The following is a 12,449-nucleotide window of genomic DNA, read 5'->3' on the forward strand; positions in this document are numbered from 1 at the left end:
GTTTATGCAACTGGCTGTCGCATATGCAGTTAAATGAAATATTCTGCCCTGAATCATATAAGTGACACCATGTAAAGATAGAACTGACTTTTATGCGGTCCAGTTTAACCGCTGCTGAACTTAACTGCATAAGTGCTGACTCCACAAGGTAGACGGCTTTCAGTTTAACAGTCTGTCTTGATATCTAGCGGCACGAACTAGTTAAGTTCTACTGAATATCGGCAAATAGTCCCGAATAAGTGATTTAACAGCCAGGAAACATTTCTGGCAGGTTATATTGCTTTGAATATGACCTCTGAGTGTCCCCAACATAAAGTACTAAAGAACCTGCTAGCATTTTCAAATGTTAGCTGTGGCCTTGTGAAAATATCGAAATCATAATGCTGGTGTTACAAGTAGGAGAAAAATAATTCGTAATGCAAACATCATCCCTTTTGCAATATGGATGATTAAAAATGGAGTGAAAGGTGATTTCTGATACATGGCTTATCTTACGAGTAGATATGACTTGGTGTGTAAATGTCAGCGCCTTTGAATGATACATCTGTGCATGCATCTTGAGTCTCTGCAGTGGAAATGGACCTTTCGTCAGGCCTCTTTGCCTTTATATACCACAAAACATTTATGCCAGCCCATAGGCAGCAGAATCGACACAGCTTCAGCAGCTAGAGAGCTCAGGCCAGGGTCAGAGATTGGTTTGTTTTGGCCCCTCCTGCCAGCCAATCATTACTAAAATCCAACAGGCTTTTTCTAAAAATAGAGGGTTCCTTGCTGCCTTGCAGCCATAGCAACAAGTACAAATAAATAGATTAATTTGGGATTTTAAGACGTGTTTTATTGTTTTTCCCAGGCATTTAACCGTTGCCTACAGATATAATTAGATACTGAGTTTGTTTTAGAGTAGAGCGTATGGCACAGGATCCCACGCTCAGTTGATTCAAACAGAATAGAGAGCTTGAGGATGAGAGAGAAGAGCAGGTGTAATGATTTGTTTCAACAGGAAAAATATCTTCATTGATAGAGGCGTCAACTCTGTGCTTGGTCCAAGCACATAACCATTGAGAAGAATGTAAACGTACTCTGTTGTTCTTGCTTCTTGATTTCCCTTTTTTTTTTTTCTTTCTGTTTTGTAATCAATAACTCTTTCCTTCTTTTCTTGCAGATGAGCTCACAGTGCCTGCACTTTATCCCAGTAACCCTGAAGTGTGGGCGCCGTACCCACTGTACCCAGCGGAGTTAGCACCTGCTCTACCTCCTGCTTTCACCTATCCTGCTTCACTGCATGCCCAGGTAATTCATACCAATCAGCCACATCTTGACCCACTCTCCCACCAGCCCTTTTTCAATCCTGGTTCCACAGTGCGCACCATACGACTAACAGCTGCCCCTCTGGCTAACAGATCCACCCCTCTTCTCTTCTCTCAAAGAGATTACTGATCTCGCCTAAATCCAACTTGACACATCTTTCCGGAAGTTGTAAGAACAGCCTTATAGAAATAAGCACACACTGCTTGATACACTGGAAACACTCTCCTTAACGACTTCACCTTCATTTATGCAGCAGTCAAGGTATAATATATGCAATGTTCAGGGAATTTACAGCATAAACTATACTGTATTTTAAATCCTGACCTACAGCATTATGTGGTATACATAATCCCTTCTGCTTATTGGTTAAAGATGTGTGATCACCATAGAGAGGCTGTACACAAGCCTGGAATCTGGAAAAATTCCTTACTTATTCTTCAGTGGATTTCCATTGTTAGTGGCCCCCAGTTCTGTTGACAGACCCAGACAGCAAAGAACCATGGGCCAAACTTGCAGATTTCATGGATGCAAATCTAAGCAGTCCTGGCTGCTGTGGGATCGTATCCATTGAATCCTCTAAAACATTAAAGAGAGCAGATTGTGTGATATGACATTAAGACCAGGAAGGGGCTCTTGAAGCATGCTTGAAGCCACTCGTATGAAATCTGGTCCTGAGATAGTCCTGGAGTATTAACTAGAGGCAATCTTCAATAGCTGAATGGCCAAGTAAGCTTAGAGGTTATATAACATTTTTTGCTTTTAAGGTATTGGTAGACGTCATGGAAAGAGCAAATGTGTAAAAAAAGGTGAAAGGATAAACTACTGTCACATGACATCCCTACAGAATGTAGGAGTAAATATTCAAGGTCTGAATTCTAGGAAATTGTGGATGTCACTGATTTCTTAGCGCAAGGAAGAGACAAAACCGTACCAGAGACAAAGTTATGAAAATCATCTTGCTGTTAATCTGGTTCTCCTTCTATTCACAAGCATGAATCAAACATATTCTGCTTTTACAGGGTGGGCCACGGAAAAGTAACTCACCTCCGGCAATAGTATGACAAGATAATGAGCAAGTGGATTGCTTTTATTCACTTATCCACAAGTTACAACAGATGGTGAAAGTGGTCCCCATTCACATCTATGCACCTTCCACAATCACTATTCACTGTTCCAGGGAGAACACCATCTTTCTGGTATTAGAGGCGGTCTACTTTTCCGTGGCCCACCCTATAGATGAAAATTTCTCCCAGTTTGATTGAATCCATAGTTGGGTTGCCAGTCCAGAGAAACAATGTTTGCTGGGGGTGGGTGAATGGGAGGACTCTTGGTCATCATTCAAGTGCAACATCTGAATGCATCAGGGGTTAAATATGGACAGAGTATGGTTGGGTTGTGGGCATGTCTCTGAGATACACACATAACTTATAGAATGCTATAAGTTAAGCACACTTCAGGGCATACTTAGGTGCCAACAATTATGACTGCCATTGACTTGGCATAAATGCTGGCGCCTATCATTCAGCATACCAAGATGTTGCTATAGAATTGGTGCCAGTGTATGGCACTGGGGACCTTTAAACCTTGGGGACAATTTATAGACTTGCCATCCTAGCATGCTAGCTTATTTGAACAGTATGGTGCTAATTGGCTCTATAATCCAGTATCCACTGAATAAAGTCTCATATGTCAATATCTGAAACCATTCAATTGAATCAAGGGTGACAGAAAAACTCTCAATAATACTTTTAGAAGTGCTAGAAATTTCCATACCTATGATGAAAAACATGAAAATGGACTTTCATAGTGGCACCTGCCATGCAAAGAGACTAGGGCTCAATTCCAGTGTTCAGTTCCTGGATCAAGGGCTAATTATAAGGTGACATCATTATTGTACAACAGTGACATCAAGTGGCTGGATTTCAGGATCCACCATTGCAGGGTTCTGGAAGGTGATACATAGTCTCCTGCTTAAAACTATTGCTGCAATAGCTGGACTAAAATAGGGGTGCCAAATTGAATGAGGGTGCCATCGAGGGCAGGAACGACTGGGAGACTGAGGATCTCTCCTCCTGTGCAACCATTGGACCAACAGAGACCAGAGAGGTCTGGGAGGGGAGGGTGCTCATGGGGCAGGGGGGTTGGTGACCAGGGAGAGCTTGAGGATTGGGGGTTGTGGTCATATATGTGGGGAAAGGAGTATCATCAGCAGTTGGTCTTGTGCTGAGGTTAGGATCAGAGCTTGGAGGTATTCATGGGGTTGATTTCAGAGCTGTGAATGGCCCTTTAACCTGCAGCCTGGGAGCATTGAGCTGCAGCTTTGAAACCTGATGCTTGCAGGCTGCTAAAATAACACTGCTTATGAAGTGGCTGACAACCACTGTAGTCAGCAATCTGCGATGTTATGATACTACATGTTGGTGACTCTCATGGTAATCCAAGGTGTGGTAAAAGCTCACCTTTTCTCACATCTTGCTAACTTTCCTGTGAAATCCTTCCAGGACACCATTACCAAGGTGATAACAATGCAAAAGGCTGCACTGCAAACAAAAACAAGCTGAAGTGAACATTTTGAGTTTGTTCAAAGCAGTGGCATAGTAATTGGGGGGGGACGACCCAGGCGCTGTCTTGGTGGGGACACCGGCACCTTTATGCCCTCCTCATGCCACGCTCGCTTCCCCACTCCCGTACCTCTTTAAAATCTTCACCAGGGCGAGCAACTACTTTCACCTGCTGTTCACGCTAGCCTGGCTCCCTCTGAAATCACTTCCGGGTCATGGGGCCAAGAAGTGGAGTCAGCGCTAGCAGCAGGCTGGAGATACTGCTCACAGAGGCAAAGATTTCAAAAGGTACGGAAGTGGGAAGGGAGGGCACAGGGAGGGGAGGGTGCGGGGGGTTGGCGCAGAATGGGGTACCAGTGCCCCAGGCGCCTCCTACCCTCACTACACCACTGGATGAAAGATATTGGATTTTGTATATACAAGTATTTTTATTTTTAATCCTCTCTAGAAGATTCTTGTCTCTAGAAAATTGGATGAGAAAAAGACATAGAGGGAGACTGGACAGTTCAACTGAGCCCCTTGCATGTTTCTTAGAATTTCCTACGACCGCTAATGCTGCGCAAACACTGTTTATTGTAGGTAAATATACCGACAGCATTGTACTGCCATTCCTTACACTTGAAGAAAATGCTCAGATCAGCTGTCACCGAGGCACGGATGCTCTAAAATCACCATTAAAATCCTGTGGGTCGCTGTGGGGCTGATAAATAGTCCAATTTGAAAATGGCAATTAATGTTCAAACAATTTCACATGAAAATGAGTTTCTTGGAAGTCCGCCGTAATTCCATCCAATCAGTCATTGGAGAAAGTGACTGACACATGTACAGAGCCAGCAGAGGAAGCCCCGAACAGCTAAGCGGCAGAGGAAGCCCTGAAACAGCCTCCTGCCACTCAGCTGTTTGGGGCAGGAAAGTTAGTTTTTTGTTGGGGTTTTTTTTTTAATGGGCATAATTGTACGTGTGTTATACATGCATAACATTTGTGCCTTTAAAAAAAAAAAATCATGTCAGGCTCCCCCCTTACCAATGATGGTCCATACCCCTGAACTTAAAAAAAAATCAGCAGGAGAGAAGCCCACACCCTCATGCCCTCCCCCCCCACACAAATACAAACTCTCCCCACCTTTAAATTGAAGATAGGCAGATATGCCCACTCCCTCTTGCTGCTGCCACCACCACCACAGCCCCCCCACATGAATCCCCAAACGAACCCCCCCAACACACCTTTCAATGCACTGGGAAAGGGAAGGCCTGACATTTAGAAGAGGCGAGCCTGCTGGCAGGAGGGAGCGGGCATCCTTCCTGCTGGATTTTCATCAAAAGCTACTGGTTGAAAGGGGTTGTGAAGGATTCGCAGGAGCCCTGGAAGCAGGAGGGATGCACTGGGAGTGGCCTAAGATTCTGATTGGTCCAGGCACTTAAGGCCCCTCAACCAGAGCCTTAAGCCCCTCCTATGGGAGGGGGGCCTTAGGCACCTGGACCAATCAGAGTCTTAGGCCCCTCCCAGTACATCCCTGCTGTTTTGAAGAAGTGTGCCTGCCAACAGGAGGGAGTGGACATCCCTCCTGCTGGATTGTCATTGAAAAGTTAGGGGGTTTGGGGGTTCTGGATGGGATGTCAGAAGTTCACGGGGGCCCCAGCAGCAGAAGGGAGTGGGCATCCCTCCCTCTGCTCTTTAATTTAAAGGTGGGGTGTCCAGGTGGCCAAAGCAGGAAGGAGTGGACTTCCCACCTGCAGATTTTTTTTTTTTTTTTAAGTTCGGGGAGTGTGGGCTGTCATGGGAGGTTCCTGACAGAACTTTTTTTTTTTTTGGTATCTTTAAGGGGACAGATATTATGCGTGTGTAACATACTCACAACATTTATACCCTTTAAAATAAAATGCTGTCCACTTTTTTACCGCTACCAGCACCTCCAGATCTGTTGATTTTGGAGCATTAAAAATCACGTCATTTTGTTCATCATGTGGGCATCGATCAGAGTGCTCATTTTAATACTGATAGGCTCGTTGTAATGTATTTACATACGATTATCGAAGGCTGCTACAAACCACGGAAAAGATTGCAATTTGCTGTTATGTACCTCGATAACTGAACTACTTCAACGCTAAACCAGTTAGCAACGATCATTAAACACACGGTGAGTTTTGTGCATCTGGCACGGAAAGACTTGCCAGCTGGAGCATCTTACAGTAGGGTCTCTGGATGTGCCCTCTCTTTCCCTCTCTCTTTGCCCTTTGTGGAGGAGTTTTCGCTTGCGTGTTGTCTGCTTGTGGGTTCTCTTTGGCTCACTGCTGGCTCCTCACCCTCACAAAGAACGACTGAGCTGTGTTTTTTTGGCTTTGCAGACACGCACAGAATCACTCATTCTCAGGTCTGCTCTTCTTAGACTGTTGACAGAAGCAAATAAATGTCAATGAGTCAGATTTTCCACTGCCTCTAGCTGGGAGCTTACTCTGAAAGGACATGTATAACTGTGCAGTAGATATGTGTCTTTCTGAATTTAGCCTCTAAAGATTTACTTCCTATCCATTTTGGGCTTCAAGCAACAATCTATTTTTTATCCATCTGTTTATTTATAATAGTAAAACAAGAGTCTTGAAAGCATAGGATAGTTATCTTCACTATTTTTCTGGTGAGGGGAGTCATGTTGGCAAACCTAATGTCTGTGTGAGAGCCAAGATCATTGCTGGATAAAGCAGACAACACACTGGGTGGGAATCTTTCTTCAGTGTCCTCTATGGATTCATTGGCAGTGCTACCTGTGAAAAAGCTGAGAGTCATGAGATGCCAGAAAAGAAAAAAGAATAAGAAGTTTAAGCTGCTCAGCACCCAATCTTCCACTTGTTCTCTGTCTTAAGAACATAAGAACATAAGCAATGCCTCCACTGGGTCAGACCCGAGGTCCATCGTGCCCAGCAGTCTGCTCACGCGGTGGCCCAACAGGTCCAGGACCTGTGCAGTAGCCCTCTATCTATACCCCTCTATCCCTTTTTCCAGCAGGAAATTGTCCAATCCTTTCTTGAACTCTGTCCTATTACGTCCTCTGGAAGCGCATTCCAGATGTCCACCACACGCTGGGTAAAGAAAAACTTCCTAGCATTCGTAGTGAAGGAGTTTAGGCAACACATGGCTCAGATTTACAGAACTGAATGGTTCTGGTAGAAAGCAGAACTGAGTGGGACGTTACCAATGTGGACTACCGTTAAAAAGTGTTAACCACAATTATTAGGTCTCATTGCATAAAATGTTCAGACCATCTGTCTCTGAGAGACTTGAGTTGACTGATCTTTCCAGCCGGAACATCTCTTATAAAAGGTTGTTGTATTACATATTGTATCTAGACCTTTTCATCAGAAAATCAGGAGGTTCAGAACACAGTTTAATAACTGTAAAGGTTCTTCATCTTAGAAAGGGATAGATTTTCAGATGATAGCAACAACCATCGTAAAGGAGCCTCCAGACGTGCTTTCTCTTTCTTTGCCCTTCATGGTGATCCGGTGATTATGGTAGAGTTTTCTCTTGTGTGTTGCCTGCTAGTTGATGGCAAACGACAAGGAAATCCAACAGTGTCTGCAATAAAAGGACAGCAAGCAAAAAACAAAAGAAAAACTGCAGACAATATGTACAAGATGCAGACTGTGTGTATTAAACCAAATATAAAATGTGGTAACTATTATCACCCTTTTTATAAACCCTGGGTCCCGACACGGTCCGTGTTTCGGGGAACACACCTTCTTCAGGGGTCCATTGGTTGTAAACCAAACCGCAATATAAATTGGTAATAAGCAAAGCGCCTGTATTTGAGCAATCAATATGATCCAACTGTACACCATGCTTTGCTTATTACCAATTTATATTGCAGTTTGTTTTAACCCTTACAACAAATGGACCCCTGAAGAAGGCGTGTTCTCCGAAACACGGACCGTGTTGGGACCCAGGGTTTATAAAAAGGGTGACAATAGTTACCGCATTTTATATTTGGTTTAATAAACACAGCTTGCATCTTGTACATGTTGTCTGCAGTTTTTCTTTTGTTTTTTGCCTGCTAGTTGATAACATTCCCATGAATTTAGTTCCATTAGCAAGACTTGTGTGTTTGTGTGGGGGAGGGGAGGGGGAAGACAGGTGGTTACACTTAGGTGATTTGAGAAGGGTTAGGTGCCATTTACATGTGTAAAATGCAGATTTGCACAAGCATAAATAGTGATCTCAGAAAAGCCGCTACTTATTGTAACCAAGGTTAAAAAAAAAACAAAGAAAAAAAGATTTACCTTTTGATCCGGCGTTTCTGCCAAATCAAGTGCATATTTGCGGTTCTCCTGAGCCGCGGGAAGAGAGAGCCAGCATGGTTGCGGCTGGTTTGGGGCCCAGGGGGCAGCCGATGATGTCGGGCTGCCTGGATTTTGGGTTGCGGCAGAGCTCCCTGTCAGCCGCAACAAGCTTATTGTTAAGGGGCAGGTTAAAGTGGTGCCAGAAGCGCCAGAAGTTGGCCCAGCACACGGACGCGGCAGCGGCCACATGTGCTGGTTACGTCCGTTCACATTGGTGGTGGTTTCGCGGCTAAGAAGTGCGCTGATGACGTCGGCATGCATATGAGTTGATGACATCGGCGTGCATTCACGTTTGTGTGGCAGTGTATTTTTCCCAGCTTGGGCCTAGGAGGCCCAAAGAAAACTTAATTTTGGTGCTGGCAAGCGCCAGTGAAGAAGGGAAGGTCCGGAGGGAGAATTAGAAGTCCTTGAGCATGCGCAGATGCATGCTCAAGGCAGGCAGGCAGAAACCGGAAGATCTTCTAGGCACACGATCTGTGCCTGCGCTAGACGGGGGAGGGGGGGTTAAGTTTAAGTTGTTAGGGCAGGGGGGCCGGTTCGCGTGGGGGGGGTGCCGGTTGGAGCGAGGGGGACTTTGCAAGCTGGGGGGGGAGCAATGCTGGTTATCGAGGGGGATGGGGGTGGGAACGTATCAAAGCGAGTTTCCATTATTTTCTATGGGGAAACTCGCTTTGATAAATAAGCATTTTGGATTACGAGCATGCTCCTGGAACGGATTATGCTCGTAATCCAAGGTACCACTGTAATTGTTTTGAGCTGACATGAAAAAGACACCTCAGAAATCTCAAATGTTTCCATTTTGGGACTTGTCTCCTTAACTGGCTCCCCTTGGCCATGCAGTTCCCTAAAATGTATTTATTTCCTTTATTTTTAGTTTTCCACTTGTAAATAATAGCACTTCCACACAAAAGTTGTAATAATCTTCCTCTTGCATATACAAGGGGCGTTCAATAATTTATCTACCTCAGTAGGAAAGAGTTTTTGTTTCATTTTTCAGTATATAGTCCCCTGATAGCTCCTTACACTTCTCCTTACACTTCATCCACTTTTCTTGCAATGACTTTTAATCCCTTTGCAAAGAATTCTTCTGTTTGACCTTCAAACCAGGATGTCACAGCTTCCTTGACATCTTCATCACTTGGAAACCGCTGTCCATGGAGAGATCTCTTCAAAACACGGAACAAGAAATAACCTAAGATGACAGCCTGTGATTGTCATGACATGTGCACCGCCACATTGTCATGAAGAAGTAGCACACCTACTGTGAGTTTTCCTTGTCTTTTCTCCTTGATTGACTCCTGCAAATCGATCATTGTGTTGGAGTAACTCTTCCCAGTTATTTTTGTCTTGTGTGGCATGAACTTCAGAAGCAAAAGTCCTTCATCCCAGAAGACAGTTGCCATGATTTTGCCTGCAGATTTTATTCTGTCTCGACCTTTTTTAGGGTGGAGGATGACTTGTGATTCTACTTCACTGACTCCATTTTGAACTCAGGATCTTTGTGATAGACCCAGGTCGCATCCCCAATCACCAAACTGTGTATGAGTAACCTTGAAACACGTCACAACATGCACAGACTTGTTCCAACATGCTTGCTACTTTCGTTCAGACTCAGGTAGATAAATTATTGAACGCCCTTCGTGCATGTGAAAGCTCTTTCAGAAGCAGAGCTTCTCATGGGTTTTCAATCTGTTTCTTTGTAAAACAGTGGCTCTTATATAAATGCCACCAACTACCCTTTTTTTATTGTAAATCACTTTGACCTGTTTGTCAGAGATAAAAACATAAGTATTTCACAAAAGGTTTTGGGGAACATTCAGTCAGTGATAGTCAAGGCCCGGTTTTATATAGCTGCCTAAAAATTGGCACTGACTAGTATGGCGCTAAGCATGATTCTATATAAGTTAGGCACACTATACAGAATCACGTTTAGCACTGCTTAAGGAAGTTTAGGCATCGCTAAGCCTTGTAACTTTAGGTGCACTGTAGTTATGCCAGGGGTTTTCTTTGCCAAAATAAGAACATAAGAATTGCCGCTGCTGGGTCAGACCAGAGGTCCATATTGTCCTGGATTCTCTAAACAGTGCCGCTTTTGGCAGCCCCCATAAAAGCGGCTGCTTGTCGTGTGTCAATCATGTGATGACGCTGTTTAGAGAATAGTTCCTCCGGCAAAGGTAGGCGCCAGAAATGTAGGCCAGCGTTTTCAAGGCCTACATTTCTGGCGCCTACCTTTGTCATGAATCACACCGACAAAGGTGCCTACCGGTGTCTAATGCCACTTCTGGTGTTAGCCACACCTACAGTGGCGTTAGGCGCCTCTGGAGGCACAATTCTGGCGCCATTTTTTTTAGGCACCTGGAAATCTCTTTGTTAAAGGATTGCTTATATAGCATATGAAATTGTGGCAATTTATAAAAAAATGTGGTATAATGCTGCACTTATATATAATTCCTGATGAAGCCCTTCATTCTCGAGTGAAAACGGCAGGACCCATTGGATGATTAATCATTGAGATAAGTGCTATATCTATATAGATAGATAGATAGATTTCTTATTTTGTATTGCCCATTTTACAGTATATTGAAAATTTTTTGCTTAAAAAACCAAGTGTTTTCTTGAGACCAACCAGTGATAATGGAATTCTTTTTTTTTAAGTTCAAAAGATTTTTATTGGTTTTGTGAAAAAGCAAAAGGCATACAACAAGATCAAGGGATGCATAATACAAATGTAGTGATTATACATATTAGAACACAAGTACATCCAAAGATCAAGAACAGAAAAATAAGGAAAAGGGAAAAAGGGAAAGAATTCATGCAAAAAGTGAAACATGGCGGCAAACTCTTTATGTTGTTGTGTTCAAACCTTTTTTTTAAATCCAGCTACATTAACTGCTCTTACCACATCCTCTGGCAGTATGTTTCAGAGCTTAACTATTCTCTGAGTGAAAAAGTTTTCTCCTATTGGTTTTAGTATCTACCTGTATCTCTCAGTGTTTCTGTACAATGAGATCTAGGTAATAATCATGTTTTATAGGGCTCCTTTTATCAAGCCGCGCTAGCGGGGTTAACGCCTCAAGAGGAGGCAATAGCGGCTAGCGCGGCCAGCGGTTTAATGCGCGCTATTACGCACGTTAAACCGCTAGCGCGGCTTGATAAAAGGAGCCCATAGACTCTCTGCACTTTAGATATTCAATAGAGCATACCTAACGTGACCATTTATTTTTTTCATCAAAAGGGGACATCTATTAATTGTCAGTCCTGCCCTAGCCCCACCCCAATCCCACCCTTGCCCCGCCCCCAATCCTGCCCCCAATTTCTTCTATTCATTTTTCATGTACACACAATATCTTATTAATTCATAATGGTAAACATAAATTCTTTTTAAAAAAAAATACAAAGCACCCTGTACGCAGAGAAAATGTTAATTATCATTTACGAGTTTGGTTTTTTTTTCAAAGATGTCAAGGCAGATGATTTTAAAATATGCAGTGTCATCTCAACAACTATAGAAAAATAGGCAAATAGTGCAAAATATAGACAGCAGATATAAATTCTCAAAACGGACACATTTTGATCACTAAATTGAAAATAAAATCATTTTTCCTACCTTTGTTGTCTGGTGAGTTCATGAGTGTCTGGTTGTACTTGCAAGTGCACCTTGGACCCTTTCCCCTCCTACCTATTCGAGAACACCTCTACACAGGCCATCGCTTCCCTCACCGAACTTATAAACTCAGCCCTTACATCGGGCCTCTTCTCCTCCGACATGGGACATATTTCATTGGCCCCTCTATTGAAAAAGGCCGACCTTGACCCCTCCATACCATCAAACTACCGCCCAATAGCTAATATCCCCCTCCTAACCAAGTTATTAGAATCCATCATATCCACTCAACTTTCATCCTACCTAGAAAGATTCTCTATCCTCCTACCCCACCAATTTGGCTTCAGACCCAACTTCAGCACCGAATCCCTTCTGGCCTCACTAATCTCTAAGGTGCAACAACTCCATTCTCGCAACAAATTCGCTGTTCTCCTACAATTCGACCTCTCCGCAGCTTTCAATGTCGTTCATCACGATATCCTAATCTTCCAACTCTCCGAAATAGGCATAAGCTCCACAGTCCTAGATTGGTTCTCGAAATTCCTACGCTTCGCTCCTACACCGTTAACCTAAACGGTACTTCATCTTCCCCCCTGGAAACCGAAATGTAGAGTCCCGCAAGGCTCCCCCCTCTCTCCTATCCT

The 12,449-nt window shown here is 43.6% G+C and overlaps 1 protein-coding gene across 7 annotated transcripts in view; it reads left to right on the forward strand.

Moving 5' to 3' along the window:
* The window catches only part of RBPMS (RNA binding protein, mRNA processing factor), a 572,887-nt gene that overhangs the window by 479,386 nt on the left and 81,052 nt on the right, over positions 1-12,449 (forward strand). For 4 of the 7 annotated variants that reach the window (XR_004536564.1, XM_033915611.1, XM_033915635.1 and 1 more), the window contains one exon: positions 1,163-1,290. The exons of the other annotated variants lie outside the window; for them this stretch is intronic. Coding sequence is in view for 3 of the 4 variants with exons in the window: in XM_033915611.1 (XP_033771502.1) it covers positions 1,163-1,290 (128 nt within the window). In the remaining variant the exon portion in view is untranslated. The remainder of the gene's footprint in view (positions 1-1,162; positions 1,291-12,449) is intronic. 7 annotated transcript variants of the gene reach the window in all.

Source organism: Geotrypetes seraphini, chromosome 1 (genome assembly GCF_902459505.1).
Source record: "Geotrypetes seraphini chromosome 1, aGeoSer1.1, whole genome shotgun sequence".
In the NCBI taxonomy this organism is placed as follows: Eukaryota; Metazoa; Chordata; class Amphibia; order Gymnophiona; family Dermophiidae; genus Geotrypetes; species Geotrypetes seraphini.